At 52.7% G+C, this 19684-nt stretch overlaps 3 protein-coding genes across 3 annotated transcripts; 2 read left to right on the top strand and 1 right to left on the bottom strand.

The window, feature by feature from the left end:
* Positions 1-2849: 2849 nt before the first annotated feature.
* On the top strand, positions 2850-5761 carry TSPAN31 (tetraspanin 31). The gene is made up of 6 exons (XM_084759626.1): positions 2850-3063; positions 3646-3813; positions 4146-4226; positions 4461-4589; positions 4724-4837; positions 4922-5761. The coding sequence occupies exons 1-6, from the start codon at positions 3001-3003 to the stop codon at positions 4994-4996; spliced, it is 630 nt and encodes a 209-aa protein (XP_084615752.1). The 5' UTR covers positions 2850-3000; the 3' UTR covers positions 4997-5761.
* A 1-nt stretch (position 5762) lies between these two features.
* Positions 5763-9327, bottom strand: CDK4 (cyclin dependent kinase 4). Its single transcript, XM_084759625.1, has 8 exons — positions 9169-9327; positions 8485-8721; positions 8204-8339; positions 7911-8078; positions 7687-7796; positions 6797-6847; positions 6547-6682; positions 5763-6103 (listed from the first exon to the last, which is right to left on the bottom strand). The coding sequence occupies exons 2-8, from the start codon at positions 8700-8702 to the stop codon at positions 6011-6013; spliced, it is 912 nt and encodes a 303-aa protein (XP_084615751.1). The 5' UTR covers positions 8703-8721; positions 9169-9327; the 3' UTR covers positions 5763-6010.
* Positions 9328-13651: 4324 nt separating this feature from the next.
* Positions 13652-18318, top strand: MARCHF9 (membrane associated ring-CH-type finger 9). The gene is made up of 4 exons (XM_084759622.1): positions 13652-14615; positions 15604-15759; positions 16322-16514; positions 17465-18318. The coding sequence occupies exons 1-4, from the start codon at positions 14259-14261 to the stop codon at positions 17797-17799; spliced, it is 1041 nt and encodes a 346-aa protein (XP_084615748.1). The 5' UTR covers positions 13652-14258; the 3' UTR covers positions 17800-18318.
* Positions 18319-19684: the final 1366 nt, after the last annotated feature.

The following is a 19684-nucleotide window of genomic DNA, read 5'->3' on the forward strand; positions in this document are numbered from 1 at the left end:
CTCGGAAAGACGCTTAGAACCACAGCTCATGGGATGTGTGTGTTGGGCGCACCTGTCCACGTGTGCTCACGGGATGGGTGTATGGGTGCACCTGTCCACGTGTGCTCACGGGATATGTGTATGGGTGCACATGTCCACGTGTGCTCACGGGATGGGTGTATGGGTGCACCTGTCCACGTGTGCTCACGGGATAGGTGTATGGGTGCACCTGTCCGCGTGTGCTCACGGGATGGGTGTATGGGTGCACCTGTCCGCGTGTGCTCACGGGATGTGTGTATGGGTGCACCTGTCCACGTGTGCCAGTGTGGTTACTTCAAAGTTGACGTTGCTTGCCTTCCCTGACTGCTCTCCAGTTTGTTTATTGAGGCAGGGTCTCTCAGCAAGCCTGGAACTTGCTGACAGGTTAAACTAACTAGACAGCTTACCCTGAAGACCTCCTGGCTCCACCTCCAAGGTGCTGGAGAATTACAGGGGCAGGCACAGCTACCTGGCCTTTATGGACACTTTAGGATCCAAACTCTGGTCCTCACACGTGCACAGCAAGTACTTTACCCATTTAGCAGTCTCTGATCCTCACACGTGCACAGCAAGTACTTTACCCATTTAGCAGTCTCTTATTTTGTTTTAAGGGTTAAACCTGTCTGTAGATAGCAAATTATTTTCATCCTTCCCTTCTTTCTCTTCTCTTTTTCTTTTTCCTTTCTTTCTTTCCTTTTTTTTTTTTTTTTTTTTTTTTTTTTTTGAGACAGGGCTTCTCTGTGTAGTCCTGACTGTCCTGGTAGATCAGGCTGGCCTTGAACTCAGAGATCTGCCTACCTCTGCCTCTTGAGTGCTGGGACTAAAGGCATGCACTTTTTTTTTTTTTAAAGATTATTTATTAAGTGTACGGTGCTCTGCCTGCATGTACAGCTGCAGGCCAGAAGAGGGCGCCAGATCTAACTATAGATGGTTGTGAGCCACCATGTGGTTGTTGGGAATTGAACTCAGGTCCTCTGGAATAGCAGACGGTGCTCTTAACCGCTGAGCCATCTCTCCAGCCCATCAAGCATATCTTCTTGAGGATGATGTGTGAAGGGTGACTGAACATTTTTATATTTGGGGCTGCGTTTGGATTATTTACTAGACTCCATAAAAATAAGTAAACAGTACTAGGTGAGGGCTGCTAGGTACTGCCCACTGATTCAAGCCTTTTACACACCCTAACCCAGGCCTCACGACAACCCAGAGATTGTCAGAGAAGTACTGTCCAAGGTAGACGCACTGTCGTCCATCCCCCTTTCACAGAGGGCTTAAGTGCCTGGCCCACACAGATGGTGAGTCACAAAGTTAAACCCGTGCAATTGGACTGCAGCTGCAGGACTGGACAGGATGTGAGCAGGTCACCATGTGGAGCCGGTGGGGCCCTTTTTTTGGTTTCAGTCCCACCAAGACTGCTTCTTTGTCCAAGAGGAAGAGAAGGGTTGTGACATTTGTCACTCCCATTCAAAGGGCACTAAGTCCGCGAACGCTTATGCAATAACGTCACTGACCAGACACCCACTATTCGCCCTTCTGGAGCAAAAGTATAGAGACTCGGGGTTGAGAGAGGGCTCGGTAGATAAAAAGCCCTGGCTGCTCTTCCAGAGGACCTGTGTTCAAGTCCCAGCACCCACACGGCAGTTCACGTTGTAACTCCAGTTTCAGGGGCTCCATACCCTTACACAGACATACATGTAGGCAATAAATCAATGCACCTAAAGTAAAAATAAATACAATTTTTAAAAAGTATGGACACTCTGGGGTGGGGTGGGGGGCTGGAGAGATGGCTTTGTGGTTAAGAGCACTGGCTGCCCTTCCAGAGGATCTGAGTTCAATTCCCAGCATCCACATGGCGGCTCACAGCTATCTGTAACTCGATCCAGGGGATGAGTCACCCTCACAGAGACATGCGTGCAAAAACAAAACACCACCAAAAGCACATAAAATATTAAATAATTAAAAAGCAGTATGGAGACTCTGGTTTATTTGTTTTTCGAGTTTCTCTGTGTAGCCTTGGCTGTCCTGGAATCACTTTGTAGACCAGGCTGGCCTCGAACTCACAGCGATCCTCCTGCTTCTGCCTCCCACTAGGATTACAGGTGTGGGCTCTTATTCATATTCCAGATTCGCTCCCATATTTGGTGTCATCTTGTGCCAGCCCTGGATCAGGCATGTGTGTGTTCTAAAGATGTAGAGCACACCAGGGTCTGCGCCTGTGGTTTTGTGACAAACAGGAATGCACCAGCCGCAAGTCATGGTTTCCACTTGAATGTCTCCTCTACCCTGTTGACACTGCAGAGGAAGGGATGGAGAACAGAACATGCGTACTAGTATACACTTGAAACAAATGTGAGGATTTGCCTGCTGTCGCTCTGCCTGACTCGGATCCTCCCTAGCGAGGCCACATAGGTCTTTTGGCCCCTCTTGGTGTTCCAGGGTATGACGCACTAACAAAACGATGGCATCATCGTGAGATCATCGTGAAACACGGGAAAAGGGGTGGAGGGCCGGGCGGGCTATCCTTGGAGGGGCGGAGCCTCTTCCTCCCACTTCCACAAGCCCCCTTTTTTCTGTTCACCTGAGTCTTCTGAGTCTCTCCCCGAATTCCTAGTCTCGCAGCTCCGTACTCAGAAATCTAGGCTTTGGAAGTTTTTAGGCTCTAGCCCCTGAGAAACTGTCTAGAAACCTTGTCCTCGGTTGGTTTTTTTTTTTTTAAGTCTCGTCCAATGAAAAAACGGAGGGAAGGACTGGGAGGCGGGCTGGTGACGTAATGCAGATTGATTGGCATTGAAGTCCTGGATGTCCTGGATTAGCCACGAGTTTCGCCAATCCAGAGGCAGGGGTGGGACCGTGCAGGCGCAGAATATTAGTTTGGCTGGCTTGGATTTAAAGTGATAGAAGCTGTTGGAGCCCTACAAGACGGTCCCCCCAATACCTTCCCCTCAAGTCCTTGGGACCATTTGGGTCCCCAGAACTGGGGAGATGGTTTGCGGAGGATTTGCCTGTTCCAAGAATGCTCTGTGCGCTCTCAACGTGGTTTATATGGTGAGGTTTCGGAGATAGGGAAAGCTCCGTGGAGGAAAGAATGGGAGAGTTTCTAGGGGGCTTCCGGTGGGGAGAGGGGTGTGCCGGGGCTTCTGGGAAGCTTCCCAGAAACTTCCGGCGAGAGGGAATTCCTGGGGACTTCCGTGGAAGAGGAGAGACTTCCGGTGATGAGGGGACTTGTTTGGTGGTGGGGAAGGGTAGACCGAAGACTGAGGGCCTATAGTCTGAGCCTTCAGTTCTGCTCCAGTTTCTTCCCATAATAGATGCTGAACAACGCTAAGGGTTTCGTTTGTTTCTTGAGTCGCTAGTGCCCTGGCCCACTCTATCCCAGCTGCTTGTGAAGCGTGTCTGGGGATGAGTAGTGCTGACAGCACACCTTAACCGGTTACCCTGCTTAGTCCACATCGCCTTTGTAATCATAGCCTTTGGATGTGCTTCATGATAGAATTCTTTGGCGACGACAGGGTCTCACTATGTAGCTAGCACAGGCTAGCCTCAAACTTGACTGTGCAGCGCTTGCAGGTGGGAGCCACTTCCCCGGGGTGAATTATTCAGTGTATTCTCTTTTTCTGTTTCTCGCAGCTCGTGGGCTTACTGCTCATTGGCGTGGCCGCCTGGGGCAAGGGCCTGGGTCTGGTGTCCAGCATCCACATTATCGGAGGAGTCATTGCCGTGGGGGTCTTCCTTCTCCTCATTGCGGTGGCAGGACTAGTGGGTGCCGTGAACCACCACCAAGTGTTGCTGTTCTTTGTATCCTGACCGGAGTGACTGGGGCCCCTGGGCAGGCCTTTCCTGGGCAGGGGGCCTCTTTGTTCATATTCTGTAATCCCCCCCAAGTAGATGTTTTTGTTCTCAACACTATAAAACTGCAGTTTTGTGAGCAGAGGAGGCCCTTGAACTCTGCCCTCTTGCCTGCCACATTGCAGTTACAGTTACGTGGGTGAGATTTTAAAAACAACAAAAAAAAGCGGGACCATGCTCTGTAGTCCTGGCTAGGCTGGCCTTCACACAGATCTGCCTGCCTGTCTCCCTGGATGAGATAGTTTACGTGGAAACCAGATCTTTTTGCCCTAACTTCTCAGTACATGATCATCCTTGGTTTGGTCTTCATCTTCCAGTTCGGAATTTCCTGCTCATGCCTGGCTATTAACAGAAGCAAACAGGTAAGGGGTCACCCTTTCAAGGGTGTCCTTCTTGCTTTCCCCTTTAGACTTGTTCATCTGACCCTTTCATACCGTCGTGCTGAGGCCCACTCCCTCCAGAGGTGTATGCTTCCTAACATGTATGCTTAATTCCCCAAGATGTAGTCAGAGACAGCCTGAGGCTTGACTGTGGGGTGACTGTGAGCCCAGTGCAGGACGGAGGGAGCCTGACGCTCCTCTGCCTACTTGTTTTAGGCAGATGTCATCAATGCTTCTTGGTGGGTCATGAGCAACAGTACCCGGCATGAATTTGAGAGAAGTTTTGACTGTTGTGGTTTGTTCAACCTTACAACCCTGCACCTACAAGAGGACTCCTGCACAGCTGTAAGTTGAAGGGTGGGAGCAGCTGTGCTTAGGTGGAGAATGTCAGATATTAGTGATTTCTGGGACACCCACTACAGGTATTTGGATGGGGCAGGTTAGTAGCTTTGTATTCTGTGTACCCATTCTGTGCCCAGATGTGTAAGACCAGGAGCTCTACCTGCCAGATGTGTGGGGAGAAGTTCCTCAAACATTCAGACAAAGCCCTGAAAATCCTTGGCGGCGTCGGGCTCTTCTTCAGCTTCACAGAGGTACTGACCCATTGCCCTCATGGACACACACCCGCAAGCCTTGAACCCAGAGTCAAAAGTAACTCCTTCTCCCCTTTCCTGTAGATCCTTGGTGTTTGGCTAGCAATGAGATTCCGGAACCAAAAAGACCCTCGAGCCAACCCCAGTGCCTTCCTATGAGACTCTGAGCTCCCCATAGGGTCTCTGCAGCCTAGGCTGGTCTCCAGCTTGCTATACAGTCAAGGATGGCCTTGAGTTCTGGATTCTCCTGCCTCAGCCTCCAATTCTGGGAGAACAGGTGTGTGTCACCACACTCGGGGAGTCCCTGGATCCGTTTGATGGCTTTGCTCTTCATCTTGCTCTCCCTGGCTTCCCTAAGTTTTTAAAAACCTAGGTTGGTTATCTCAGTCCCTACATCTGCCTTTTGTTTGCTTTAAAGAGGTCCCCTTGCCTCACTTCCCAAAACAGATTAAGTGATGGTTAGACTTATGTCTTCACAAGATTTCGCGGGAGGGGTGTGTGAGGAAGGGCAGGACTTCTCCCAGGAGGATCTGATATGCTCCCAGAAGCCTTTCATGACTGTTTCCTTTCCTTCAATACCTTTTGCTACAAGGACAACTCGGAGCAGTATCAAGGGGAAGCCAAGAGCCTTGAGGGGAGGCAGTGCCAAGGCTGTAACCAGGGGCCTCATCTTTCTATCCATGAACTGTAGTCCCAGCCCCACTTTGGTCTTGTCAGGGCAGACGCAGAGCAAAGCAGGAATCTTAGACTAACTAAAGCCATTTTAACCAAATATTCAAAGGATTTGAAGGATCTCCTAGGCCTAAGAGCTGGACAGCCTTGCCTGGGTCCTTGCAGGGAACTTTCATGTGGCTTCTCAAATCTCCCAATGGCAAAGCCAATCAGAAAAATATTAAAGGAAAAGGAAAAAAAGAGAAAGAGAGACCACGTTTCTTTGTCTTGTTTTGTTTTCCTGTATAAAAAAGGGTCCCAAATATAAATCAGGGAGGGAAGACACACCCACCCTTTAGTGTAGAGAAGTCAGAGGGCAAGAGGGCAAGCCTCGTTAGGAGGGGTGGGTGGGGAATGTCATTTAAGGCTTAAAATATTCTCTGTAAAAAACTGGGAGGCTGCTCTTTCGGTGAGGTCCTTCCCACTCAAGTGTCCAGAAGCGTGGAAAGGTGGCCACTCCTCTCACTCCGGGTCGCCTTCTTCCTTGTGCAGATAAGGGTGCTGCAGAGCTCGGAAGGCTGAGATTCTCTTATGTGGGTTAAAAGTCAGCATTTCCTAAGGGGAGACGCGAAGGTCAGAAAGCAGCTGAAGAGCCTGGTGCCTACCCCAGTCTGGCTGGGATGGCGTCTTTCCTGTATCCCATCCTGGCTAGCCACTAACCAGGTCTTAGTGCCACAATGGTCTGGGCCCCTAACAGGTATTGTTTCCTGTTTGTGTGCACCCGCTGACGTGTGAAAATGTGGGCATGCACATGTCAGCGCACACACCGGAGGTCAACCTTGCCTTCTGCCACGTTTGAGTCTCTTGTCAGTGTGGCCTTTGCTAGGGTGTCTATCTGCACCTCCCTTCTTACCATGAGTGGCACAACAGCAGCAGCCCACTGCCACACCCAGCTTTTACATGGGTTCTGGGCATTTGAACTCAGGTCCTCACACTCATATAAAAGAGCTGTGCCTGGTGAGCCATCTCCCCAGCCCTCCCCACCCCTGGCCCAGTACCAGCAGCAGCTGCGCTCCAGCCTCCTCCATCTCCGGCACCACTGACCGCACCGGCCGAGGCCCTCTGGGGGAAAAGGCTCCTCGGGGCAGAGACACCTCTCGAGGCCAGTCATCTTCTGGTGGCAAGCCAATGAGACTGTAGGGACAGGACAGCGCTGGTCAAGAGGGTCCTTTTCCGGCTCTCAGATCCAGGGCTAGGACCAGCTGCCATCTGGCGTTCAGCAGAAACGGACCCTCACTGGATACTTACTCAAAGATTTTGCCCAACTGGTCCGCTTCAGAGTTTCCGCAGAAGAGGGGCCTAAGGCAGAAAAAAATATCCAAAGTGTATATTATTTCAGGAAAAAAGGAGGGGGGGGGGAGTAACTGTCAAGTGGCTCACACTAGAGATTAGGAGCATGAAGTCCTTAATTTTAGGACATTTCACAAGATTGTCTACTCTAGGCAAGGTGCTCAGCATGAACAGTTAGGTTGGGACTACAGCGGATGGATGGCAGGGGACATGCCTCTCACAACTGTAGGTTGGCTGTCCCACCCCAAACATGCACAGGAAGAATGGTGAAGAGCAGAAAGGTCTGTAAAAGACTTGGGGGGCGGGGGTGCAGTGTAGCGGTATAGCGCTTGCCACGTGTGCGTGAGTTCTGGTTTAAACCTCCAGCACCATAAGACAGCAGTGAAGAGCATTGGCTGCTCTTCCTAGAAGTCCTCAGTTCAATTCCCAGCACCCTCAGGGTGGCTCACAACCATCTTAATGGATTCTGATTACCTCATCTGGTGTGTATAAAAACAGAGCACTCAGGCAGTGGCGCATGCCTTTAATCCCAGCCCTCGGGAAGCAGGGGCAGGCGGATTGCTGTGAGTTCGAGGCCAGCCCGGTCTACAAAGTGAGTCCAAGATAACCAAGGCTGCACAGAGAAACCCTGTCTCAAAAACCAAAACAAAACAAAAAAAGAGTCTCGGTCCCAAGCCAGGCATGGTGGCTCACGCCTATAATCCCAGCACTGGGGAGGCAGAGGCAGGTGGATTGCTGTGAGTTCAAAGCCAGCCTGGTCTACAAAGGAAGTCCAGGACAGCCACCGCTACCAGAGAAATCCTGTCTTGAAAAACGAAAAATGTGAACAGAAGTTCCTAGTTGCGTACTTTCGCCGAAACATCTCTGCAAAGATACAGCCGACGCTCCACATGTCCACGGGGGTTGCATATGTAGACTGCAGAAGAACTTCAGGGGCGCGGTACCAGAGTGTAACAACCTAGAGAGACAGCCGAGTCAGGGTCCTCCTCACACAAGATTCCTCAGTTGCCATGGAAACCTGAGCCCCGCCCCCCCAATCACAACCTGTTTTGGCTGCCATCTTTCTACTAACCACGGGTGTGAGGGCCATCTGGTAGCTGTAGATTCTGGCGAGGCCAAAGTCAGCCAGCTTGACTGTCCCATTACTTGTCACCAGAATGTTCTCCGGCTTCAGGTCTCGGTGAACAATACAATTTGCATGAAGGAAATCCAGGCCGCTTAGAAACTGACGCATCAGGTCCTAGTTTAGAAGAAAGCACAGAACACTGGAAACTATGTATCGCTCTCAAAGCCCCAACAAGTTCTACAGAAACACCAGGCTGCCTCTCTCTCTCTCTGTCCGCCTCTCCCTCCCAGCGCGCTCACCTTGATGGTCTCCACTGGCAAGCCTGGCGGGGGCGCTTTCTCCAAGTAAGTCCTTAGGTCCTGGTCAATGTGCTCAAACACTAGGGTGACCTTGATGTCGCGATCAGTTCGGGAAGTAGCACAGACGTCCATCAGCCTGGGAAAAAAACAAATGGTGACCGACCATCTGGTCACCTCCTTTGTTCCAACGTGGCCTCAGATTTTTTTTTTTAAGGTCCCACTCCTGACCACACCCCAGGCTTATTGTCCTCTCCGCCCCACTCCCAATCCAACCTCCTCACCGTACAACATTGGGGTGCTCGAAGGCTTCCAGCCTCCTCAGTAAGGCCACCTCACGAACTGTGCTGACGGGAAGGCCCCCTCCAGCTCCTCCTGCATTGGGAACTCTCACACTCTTGAGGGCCACAAAGTGGCCACTGTGGGGATCTCGGGCCTTGTACACCGTCCCATAGGCACCGACACCAATTTCAGCCACTGGTTCATACCGAGAGGTAGCCATTCTCGGAGCAGGGGATTTCCTACAATCACAGAGGCTTCTAACACCAAACTCTCCTTCCCAGTTAGGAGGGGGACCCAGCACCAACAAAGGAACTCCTGCCCGAGCCAGCACAAACATCACCAGCACCCCACCCCTCCACAATCCCGGGGCCCGCGCCTCAGGTAACACAAAGGCTACCCCCCGAGCCCTCCAGCCACGTGATGCCCTGGAGGAAAAGAAAGAATGCTTTCTTTGCTTTGGGAGGACATCGAACTGGGCACAAAGAAGATCACGCAAGGCACAGGGTTTGCACCGAAGACCTTACACTCCAACTCTCTGAAATCACACCCGCTGCCGCGACCACAAAGGCCCCACTTCCCGCCACTGAGCCACTTCCATAATCATCCAGCGACGCGCACGCGTGGGGAGCGAGATGATAGTGGAGGTGGCGGGGCTGGCCCCCATACCTGGAAGGGGTTGCACTCACCTCTCGCCAGGCGGAGATCTGAGGAGGTGGCCCTTTACCTGGGCCCGGGAGCCGGTTCCTGCGGCGCCATACACCGGGGATCGGTCCCGGGCAGCTGGACGCTACGGGCCAGACCATAGACACAGGCCGCGAGCTAGAGAGGCCCCCTCACCCCCACCCTCACCATGTGACCAGCTGCCAGAGAGGCGCGCGGAAACCGGGAGGGCGGGGCGGACGCAGGACGTTCTGGACACGTGACCTCCACCCATGCGCAGTGGGCGGCCATGGGGGGGGAACCGCTTGGATGGGAGGGGTGTGACGGGGAAAGTGGGCGTGGGAGCTGTGGCACCACGTGACCTGTTGCTATCCCACGTGACCCCTTGACTTCTCTCTGAGAAGCAGAGGTGTGGTTACGCTGCGTAGCACGTGACTGGCTGCCTTACCCCGGCTGCCGAGGGGGTGTGTGGGGGCGAGGGAGGGTGGAGCGCAAGGCGGTGCCATGGCAACCGGGCCAACCAGCTCAAGGCCGAGCCAGAGCGCATCTTCAGTCTTCACTACGCATCTCTACGTGGGCAGGAGGTCGGGGTGCTAGTGGGAGATCCTGGTACCAGAGATGGTGCTGTCACATTTTCACTCCACTGCCATGGGGGAAACATTCGTCTTTGCGCCTTTGTTTTACTCATTCATTCAGCAAAATTTTACTAAGTGCTTTGCTTCCTTCCAGTTGGTATGCGATGTTTTTGTTTTGGTGTCTTGGGCACTCTCCTTTTGAAGTAACGATAAGGATATCTAATATAGGCAAGCGTGGTCTTTTAAAACAGGGAGGAGACAATTTCTATCTGAGGAGGATAATAGGATTAAAAGATGAACAGAAGGCCAGGATTGGTGGAGCATGCCTTCAATCCCAGCACACAGGAGGCAGAGGCAAGCGGATCTCTGTGAGTTCGAGGCCAGCCTGGTCTCCAAAGCGAATCCAGGACAGCCAAAGCTAACACAGGGAGACTCTGTCTCGGAAAAAAATAAAATAAAAAGATGGACAGAAGGAAGATTAATATAGCGAGCCATTGTAAGGGAAGAGTGACACTGGAATAACCTCCCTTGTTCCCAACTTGTAAACCCTCCTGGGATTATTAATAGCAGCAAGAAGTTATTGTAAATAAGGGTACTTGATCTTAAACGTCTCCTTACAACACTTAGGTTACCCTGTTACATATATGTGATTGTACATATGAACAGACAAAAGGGTGGTTGTGTATAGGGCAGTCACCAACACCACTTCTGACCCAAGCGTGACTTGTGTGCCTCTGTAAACCCGCAACTCTCCATTGGCGTCACATTCTTTTTTATTTCCTGCGGCTTTCTTAGAACTTACTCCCTCCCCCCCCCCCCCATGGGCCTGGAGAGATGGCTCAGTGGTTAAGAGCACTATCTGCTCTTACAAAGGTCTTGAGTTCAATCCCCAGCAACCACATGGTGGCTCACAACCATCTATAATGTGATCTGATGCCCTCTTCTGACCTGCAGGTGTACATGCAGGCAGAATACTGTATATGTAATAATAAATAAATCTTTAAAAAAAAGAACTTACTCACCCCCACCTGAAGACAGGATTTCTCTGTGTAGCCTTGGCTGTCCAGGACTCACTTTGTAGATCAGGCTGGCCCCAAACTCACAGAGATCCGCCTGCCTCTGCCTCCCGAGTGCTGGGATTAAAGACGTGCACCATCACACCTGGCTTTAGAACTTACTGTCGCCCTGAACAGCGTTTCTCAAATGGTCTCTGCACAGGGAAATCTAGGTAGACAGAGGTAGGTTTGTTGGATGTTCATTGTCTCACTGGCTCCAACTCCTTTATTGTTTGCCATCATTTAGGGACATGGGGATAAAGGACTGTGTTCCCATTTGTGAGAAAGTAACTAAAATCTAGATCTATTTTTTAAAAAAATTTTTTTTGGTGCTGGTGTTAGAGTCAGTGTTTTTTAAAAAATATTTTATTTAATTTTAATTTATGTGCATTTGTGTGAGGGTGTCAGATCTTGGAGTTACAGATAGTTGTAAGCTGCCATGTGGGTGCTGGGACTTGAACTCTGGTCCTTTGGAAGAGCATACAGTGCTCTTAACCACTGGGCCAACTCTCCAGCCCGAATCAGTGTTTTTATACATATAAGCATGTGTGATTCAGTCACTGTGCTCTGAAATCATAGTTGAGACAAAATAGCTGAAGCTAGCCTCAGATAAATAGCAATCTTGTATCTTAGCTTCTAAATGCTGCTTTTACAGACATGAGGGACCACTCTGGCTCTGTTTTATTTTTGTGGATTTTTGTTACCTTTTGTCCTAATGAAACAAGGACTCATATAGGCCAGGTTGGCCTTTGAGTGAACATGTAGTTAGACTAGCCTCAACTGCTCCATCCTACTGCTCCGTCTCCCAAGAACTAAGGTTAGAGGCCGACACCACTTTCTTCTTTTCTTTCTCTCCTTTCTTTTCTTTTCTTTTTTAATTTAAAAAAATTTATTAATTTATTCATATTACATCTCAGTTGTTACCCCATCCCTTGAATCCTCCCATTCCTCCCTCCCTCCCATTTTCCCCTTATTCCCCTCCTCTATGACTGTGACTGAGGAGGACCTCCTCCCCCTGTATATGCTCATGGCGTATCAAGTCTCTTCTTGGTAGCCTGCTATCCTTGCTCTGGGTGCCACCAGGCCTCCCCATCCGGGGGATATGGTCAAATATGGGGCACCAGGGTTCGTGTGAAAGTCAGACCCCACTCTCCATTCAACTATAGAGAACATCCTGTCCATTGGCTAGATCTGGGTAGGGGTTCTCCTGTTTTTTTTCTTTCTTTTTTTCTTCTTTCAGTTTTGAGACACAGTCTTGCCATGTAGCCCAGGCTGGCCTCCAACTCTCCAAAATCCACGTTCTTGGATTCCAGACCTGAACCACTACACCCAGACTGAAACCTTTCTATCTCTGGTTTGTGGTATACTCCATTCCAATGTCTACTGTTACTTTTCTGATGGAGCATGGTGGGACACGTCTTTAATCCCAGGATGGCACTGGGAGGCAGAGACAGATGGGTGATCGCTGTGAGTTCAAGGCCAGCCTGGTCTACTCAGTGATTCCAGGCTAGCTGGGGCTACACCATGAAACCTTGTCTGAGGCGGGGGTGGGTGTCAAATATATGTAAGAATGTGAATGTAACGGTGTAGAGTTAATGTAAACCATAACCAAGTACACAGTGGAAGGTGCATCGGACAGTTCTCTTCCTGCTGCTCTGAGGAGGTTTCCGGCTGACCAGAACACACAGAGAACCAAGCCGTCGCGGCACACACCTTTAGTCCCAGCACTCTGGAGGCAGAGGCAGGCAGATCAATGTGAGTTCAAGGCCAGCCTCATCTACAGATTGAATTCCAGGACAGCCAGGGCTGTTACACAGAGAAACCCTGCCTCTGGAAACAAGCAAACAAAAAAAAAACCCAAAACCCAAAAGAGTAGAAAGAAAAAGATGGAGGCCTAAATTGGCTAAGGGGCTGGAGAGGTGGGTGCTTCATTGGCTACATTCCTAGGGGTGTTTGGGTTCTTTAGCTGTCTGAAAGCCTGTGAGCTTATTAAACTCACAGCACAGGTATTTCCTGCTTCATCTTAGCTCCTTTATGAGGCCACCGCTGCTTGCCCCTCCTCGCTGAAGGAGCTGTCTTCTTTGTCTGCTTAACTCACACACTTTGCCCCCTGCTTCATTCATTTGTCCACCCAGAGCACTTGGATGCTTTGCAGAAAATGACTGTCTTCGCTGCCACTTTCCATCGAAGAGTCTTCATCTGGCAGTCTGTCCCTAGTTCGACTTGCTCAGTCCCTCCCTTTTCTGTTAATTACTCTTTTACTAATTAATTTTTTTCTCGGTGTCTTTGACCCAGTGGGCTCCCCGGGAATCCCTTTTCCCTCAGCTTCACAAAGAGACTGAAAGGGAGGTGTCAATATAAAGCGGGGAAAAAAAAATATTAGGCTGGGTAGCAGCCCTAGAGGTCAACATAAAACTGAGATTTAAGCGTGTATGTGTGGTATTGACTTCTGAGTAGCACAGCTGAGGGCTGGAGGGTATGGAGGACACGCCCATCCCTTTAGTCGTCCTCTTTCTGCGCACTCACCACCTTCACACGTTAGAATGAATCGGTTGTTTCTCACACAATCTGATTCCACTCCCGCACACCACCGCCTCACAGTCCCGCACCGAGCACCCTTTACAATCTTTTGTGTGTTTTTAGGTTCCAATCCCTTGACCACTCACCGCCCGCACACCTCTAACCCCTCGCCGAGCTCTGTCTTTGCACACTTCCATTGTGCATATACCTCCGTGCCTCGTTACACCTGCAGCCTCTGACGCCTCACCTTCCATCCTCACCCCCACCCCGCGCACACACCTATTCTTCTATCCCGGTACACACTCCCCTTCGTTGGCCACTCCCCTCCCTCCCTCCTCCGGAGTCTCGCACACTCGCCCCGCCCCTGGGGACACCTGCTCGTGCTGGGCAGGGCGGGGATGCGCAGCCGCGGCCCCTTCTCCTCCGCTCCCCCTCCCCGCCCCACCCCTCCCTCCATCCCTCACCGGCTCCCCGGCTCCCGCCCCGCCCGCCCGCCGCTCCGGGGGGGTCTCCGCCGCCGCCGCCGCCGGAAGGAGCCGCCATTTGCCACCGCCGAGCGCACGGGCCGAGCCGAGCGGGATCCGAGAGTCGGAGCGGGACTGGGGCCGGGAGGACGACGATGGGGGGCGGCCCCGCCGCAGGAGCACCGGGGCGCATAAGCCCCGGCGCCCGGCCGGCTCCGGACCCCGACCCGCGGGGCGCGGCACCCTGAGCCCCCTCCCCGCCCCTTGCCCCTGCTCGGGCCATGCCTGCCTACCTCGCCGCCCCCGGGCTGACGGCCCTCTCGGCCTCGCGAGCCCCGGTGCCCCGGCGGTGGCAGCAGTGAACCGCGCTTGCAGGCCGCGGAGACCCCGGCCCGGTCCGGCGCTCCCGCGCGCGCCCCCTTCCCGGCCTTGTCCTCGCCCTTCCCCCCGCCACCCGGGAGCCCCCCTCGCTCGCCGCCCCCCGCCCCCCGGCGCCCGGACGATGCTCAAGTCTCGGCTCCGCATGTTCCTGAACGAGCTGAAGCTGCTGGTGCTGACGGGCGGGGGGCGGCCCCGGGCCGAGCCGCAGCCCCGGGGGGGCGGGGGAGGCGGCTGCGGCTGGGCGCCCTTCGCTGGCTGCTCCGCCCGGGACGGCGACGGAGACGAGGAGGAGTACTACGGGTCGGAGCCGCGGGCCCGGGGCCTGGCCGGCGACAAGGAGCCGCGGGCCGGACCTCCGCCGCCGCCCGCACCGCCGCCGCCGCCCCCAGGCGCGCTGGACGCCCTGTCGCTCAGTAGCAGCCTGGACAGTGGGCTCCGAACCCCCCAGTGCAGGATCTGCTTCCAAGGCCCGGAGCAGGTCAGGCCCGAGCACCTGGCTGGGCGGGGAGGGGTGGGGGCGCGCACCTGGGGTGTCCGCGGAGACAGGAGCAGGGGGCGGGGCCTGGGGAAGCAGGGCGGGACCCAGGACCCCGAGTGGGAGAAGGGTGAGGTTGGCCTAGCTGGAGACTCCTAGAGTGTGTCAAGATTGGTGCGGCGGGAGTCAGGAGCCCCCAGATGGGGTGGGGCTCTCTCCTAGGAGGGCTTAGAATCTCTCTCACCCATGGTCGGAGACAGCCCTTAGCACCTGCTCCCTCACCTTAGGGTCGCCATTAGCTGAGGGAACCTAGTCTCTGGGACGTGGACAGAAAAGAAGAGTACATTTGTTCGAACCATGAGGGGAGGGACCAGCCAGGACCCTGCCCAACTCAGTATTTCCCGTAGTGAGGCACTTTTTGCTCCCACCTTGCAACTTTCCACTTCATTCTAAAGAGCCTTCTTTGTTTAATTTTATAGGTAAAGTTATCTCGGCATAGTGGCAGAGGGCATCTCTGTGCAGGGAGAGATGACTGCTTGACTAAAGGGGGGGGGACCCTGGTACACACTCCTGCCCACAGAATGCTCCCCATTTTAGCATGGAAACCACCACGACTACTAGTCCATCCCAGCTGGCACCAGATCTATATCCTGGAAGTACTGTGGAGTGGACAGCCTCTCCCCTCCTTCCGGGTCCTAGCGAGAGGCGGCCCTCTTTAGTATGTCTTAATCACCCTTACAATTTCTAGGAAAAAAGACGGGCTCCCCTCCCACCCCACCTTTAATCCCTTTGGTTGGAGAAGTTTTTCTCGCTCCCTGACTTCTTGCTATTGTGCCACAGCCATAGTCTCTTGCCCTGCTTTGGGTAAAAAAACTGAGATTTTAAGTGGAGTAGTATTACTGACATGAAGAAGAGGTTTCCTCTCCAGGAGTGCCCCAGAAGGGGTCGGGGTGATGGTGGTTGACAGGGGCCCTCCCCTCTCTTCCTCCAGGGGGAGCTCCTGAGCCCTTGCCGCTGTGACGGCTCAGTGCGCTGTACACACCAACCCTGCCTAATCCGCTGGATCAGTGAGAGGGGCTCCTGGAGCTGCGAGCTCTGCTACTTCAAGTACCAGGTCCTGGCCATCAGCACCAAGAACCCGCTGCAGGTGAGGTGCAGGGAGCCTGTTTCATCTTATTTAACGTTTTCCCGAAGCCACCTCCCTCCATCTTTATGGCATTCCAAGACACTTAGGTTCTGGCCCTGTCCTAGGGACTCAAAACAATAGGGAAAAGTAATGTTAAGGACGGTATTGAATATATTTTGTTTTCTGTATGCCATTTGTTGTATATTAACTCCTTTAACTTTCATAATGATCTCATTAGATACAATTATTATGTCTGAGTTTAGAAATGAGGGCACAGACACACATAGAGATTAAATACTTGTCTACAATTACTCAATTCGTAAGTGATGGAGTTAAGGTTGGAGTTCCAAGCTCCAACCTGTGTGTTTGGGTTTCAAAGCACCTGCCCAATCTCTCTCCTCCCTACTCGCGTAGCATCTTCCTTAGCGCCACGTCTTAACCTAGATCAGGGGATGGAGAAGACAGACCTTCAGTCCTTCCTGAGCATTTTAGGAGATGCTCCTGGCGTCTTCTCTTCAGGGCCACCTATTGCCCCACTTCCTGTCCCTTCCCGTGACTTCCTAGAGCGCTTTCTCCCAAACAGTGGCAGGCCATCTCCCTGACTGTCATCGAGAAGGTTCAGATTGCTGCTATAGTTCTGGGCTCCCTGTTCCTCGTCGCCAGCATCTCCTGGCTCATCTGGTCCTCACTCAGCCCTTCAGCCAAGTGGCAACGCCAGGATCTGCTCTTCCAGATCTGCTATGGCATGTACGGCTTCATGGATGTTGTCTGCATAGGTGAGGGCACTTCGCTTCTTTTCTTCCTGTACCCGCTCAGCATATTCCTTCACGCAGTCACCTACCTTCCCTGCCCATCCTCTCGGTTTCTTGCTCTTAATTCTGCCGTTTTAGAGACTGTTAGTACCAGCTTGGGGCCCCTGTCCTTTGTAGTTCTGTCTCCTGTCTGCAGAAATGAATGCTCAAGGACCTGTGGCCTATTGTAGCCCTGGCTGTCCTGGAACTCACTCTGTGAACCAGGTTAGGCTTGAACTCAGAGATCCAGCTGCCTCTGCCTCCTGAGGGCTGGATTAAAGGCATGTGCCGCCACCGTCCAGCTCACCCTGGTTTTCTTTCTTTTTTTCTTTCTTTTTAAAATAATGTTTTTATTTTATGTGCATTGGTGTTTTGCCTGCATGTTTGTCTGTTTGAGAGTGTCAGTTCTTTTTTTTTTTTTTAATATTTATTTACTTATTTATTATGTATATGGTGCTCTGCCTGCATGTCAGAAGAGGGCATCAGATCACATTATAGATGGTTGTGAGCCAGCATGTGGTTCCTGGGAATTGAACTCAGGACCTTTGGAAGAGCAGCCAGTGCTCTTAACCTCTGAGCCATCTCTCCAGCCCGAGAGCTTCAGTTTTTTTTTTTTTTTGTGGGTTTGTTTTTGTTTGTTTTTTTGAAACAGGATTTCTCTGTGTAGCCTTGACTATCCTGGACTTGCTTGTAGACCAGGCTGGCCTCGAACTCACAGCGACCCGCCTGCCTCTGTCTCCCGAGTGCTGGGATTAAAGGCGTCGGCCACCACCTCCCGACAGAGAGCTTCAGTTCTTAAGAGTTACAGACAGTTGTGAGCTGCCATGTGGGCACTGAGAATTGAACCCCGGGTCCTCTGGAAGCGCAGTCAGTGCTCTTAACCGCTGAGCAACCTCTCCAGACCCTCACCCTGGTTTCCTTGTCCCTTTGCCCAGGCCTCATCGTTCATGAGGGCTCTTCCGTCTACCGCATCTTCAAGCGCTGGCAAGCTGTGAACCAACAGTGGAAGGTCCTGAACTATGACAAGACCAAGGACATAGGAGGAGATGCAGGGGGAGGGACAGCAGGGAAGCCAGGCCCCAGGACCTCACGGACCAGCCCCCCTGCTGGGGCCCCCAGCCGGCCCCCAGCCGCCCAGCGCATGCGGACGCTCTTGCCTCAGCGCTGTGGTTATACAATTCTGCATCTCCTTGGACAGCTGCGGCCACCGGATGCCCGTTCCACCTCTCATTCTGCTCGAGAGGTGGTCATGAGAGTCACCACAGTCTGACCTGGACTTCAGGAGCAGGGATTGTAAGTCAGTGCATCGGCCAGACATGAGCTGCTGGAGGTACGACCTAGACAAGGTGTGGGGGGCACAGTGGCCCCACCACTGAGGATCTCTGTGGACAGCCTCAAGCTTGGAGACATTGTCCGGCCTCTATTGCCCACAGGGTAGAGACATCTGGATGCCATTTCAGCTCCCACTGACACCGCCTCATATTCACCTTGAGGATGGCCAGCAAGGCAGGCGGGGAGAACAGCTTTTCTTCCTGGAGAGAACCATCTTTACCTCAGCTTTAGGGCCTCCAGTCCCCTGGCTCCACCACGATGACTCGGTAAAGGGAGACCAATGCCAGAAAAAAAAAGGGGCTGTAGACCCCCCCATTCCCCACCCCATGGCCACAGGGCATCTGGCAATAAGACTAGTAAACATTGACCTCCCGTTCCCTGCATGAGGGCGGGGGACTTCCCCCTGCTCCACCCCCCCATTGCATGGGGGGAGGGCATAAAGAATCATTTATATGCACGTGGAGGTGGAGACTCCTTTCTCACCTGGGGCTCTTCTGAAGGGCTGGAGGCTATGGGGCGGTTCCTCGGGAGCAGCAGTGCCAGTGCGATTGCAGTTGGAGGAGGGACTCCCACAGTTCACAGTGGCTGCTAGGTGGCAGTGCTCAGGGGGAGCTGAGGAGGGGTGGACTTGCCACCTGTGAGTTACATCACTTAGGGGAAAACCCCCGAGCTGTCTTTTTCCTGTCTACCTCACAGACATGGGATGAGGGTAAATGAAGGACAGGCTGAACGCTATTACAAAGAAAATTGACAGCGGTATAGGAAGAGCTCTGGACTAGTTGCCAGTCCGCTTACTTCACACACTAGGTGGTACAGCAAATTCCAAAATGCGGTTTCTGTCAGAAGTGGCCCAGAGCTTTGGGCATTCTGAGTGACGGAGTAGATACAGATGCCGAAGGGGAGACAGGCAGATACAGCAGCTGTGCAGAACAGTGTCAGTAGTGGGAACAAGAACATTCCCGACCCTCAAAACAGTGGACCCTGGGGGGAGGCTGGAGCCACTAGACTCGTTCTGTGTTGGGTCAGTCCCTTCCAGGTACCATGTTCCCCCAGAGAAATGAGGTGAGACGGACATGACTCAGGGTCATGCCTTTGACCCCAACTGAAGCTATTTCTGTGGCAGCTCAGAGCCACAGGTTTGATCCCGCTGTGCCCAGCTAGTGGTATTCCTGGAAGGGAGCATCATGGGAGAAGATGTGGGAACGGTGGGTCCGAGGGCTGGGGGTGTGGGTCCGTGGTACAGTGCTTGTCTGGTGTGCATGAGGTTAACGCCCATAACACCACAAAGAGTCTGTGGGTCAGCTTGAAGCTTGGTCCCTTTCTCCTGAAGCCTGGGGGGCTGGGTGCTATATGAATGATGGTGTCGTGAGCGATTAAAGAATTCCTTCATACATTGTTAAAGTCAGGTCCAGAGGCCTTTCTTACTATTGGTCCTCTACTATTGGTAGCCTTACCCTCTGCTCTGCCTCCTCTTGAGAAGGCTTGGGAGAAAAAGAAGAGAACGATTGCCTTCTAACAGCCCGCCTACCCTGGAGCATTAGAAACCTTGCTGCAAGCCTTTCCAGTAGTGAGGAGATGTGGGGGGGAGGGCCTCCCCTCCCCTCCCCCCAGCGGGCTTGGCTGCTGTCCATGGTGCTGGCGTCCAATTGCCTTGTGGGTGTAGGAACCAAAGCTGTACTGGGGGCTCTGACTTAATTCCAAATGTGAAAGGGAACTGATGCTGAGCTCTCCAGTTCTCTAGTAGGACATTTTACCCGGAGACACGCCCCTCTCCCTCCCAGCTACCAGGAGAGGTGGATCTTATTGATTTGTCATTAACAGAA

This window comes from Acomys minous (assembly GCF_964271855.1).
Source record: "Acomys minous genome assembly, chromosome: 15".
NCBI classification, from domain to species: domain Eukaryota; kingdom Metazoa; phylum Chordata; class Mammalia; order Rodentia; family Muridae; genus Acomys; species Acomys minous.

What these genes read in the sequence shown, in the direction of transcription:
- TSPAN31 (XM_084759626.1), top strand. Translation starts at nt 3,001, where the DNA reads ATGGTTTGCGGAGGATTTGCCTGTTCCAAGAATGCTCTGTGCGCTCTC. An exon ending in ACCAAGTGTTGCTGTTCTTT is followed by an intron (nt 3,814 to 4,145) that starts GTATCCTGACCG and finishes CTAACTTCTCAG; the next exon opens with TACATGATCATCCTTGGTTT. An exon ending in TCTTCTTCAGCTTCACAGAG is followed by an intron (nt 4,838 to 4,921) that starts GTACTGACCCAT and finishes CCTTTCCTGTAG; the next exon opens with ATCCTTGGTGTTTGGCTAGC.
- CDK4 (XM_084759625.1), bottom strand. Translation starts at nt 8,702, where the DNA reads ATGGCTACCTCTCGGTATGAACCAGTGGCTGAAATTGGTGTCGGTGCC. An exon ending in TGCCAGTGGAGACCATCAAG is followed by an intron (nt 8,079 to 8,203) that starts GTGAGCGCGCTG and finishes CTTCTAAACTAG; the next exon opens with GACCTGATGCGTCAGTTTCT. An exon ending in GCAGAGATGTTTCGGCGAAA is followed by an intron (nt 6,848 to 7,686) that starts GTACGCAACTAG and finishes TTTCTGCCTTAG; the next exon opens with GCCCCTCTTCTGCGGAAACT.
- MARCHF9 (XM_084759622.1), top strand. Translation starts at nt 14,259, where the DNA reads ATGCTCAAGTCTCGGCTCCGCATGTTCCTGAACGAGCTGAAGCTGCTG. An exon ending in GCACCAAGAACCCGCTGCAG is followed by an intron (nt 15,760 to 16,321) that starts GTGAGGTGCAGG and finishes TCTCCCAAACAG; the next exon opens with TGGCAGGCCATCTCCCTGAC. An exon ending in CATGGATGTTGTCTGCATAG is followed by an intron (nt 16,515 to 17,464) that starts GTGAGGGCACTT and finishes CCCTTTGCCCAG; the next exon opens with GCCTCATCGTTCATGAGGGC.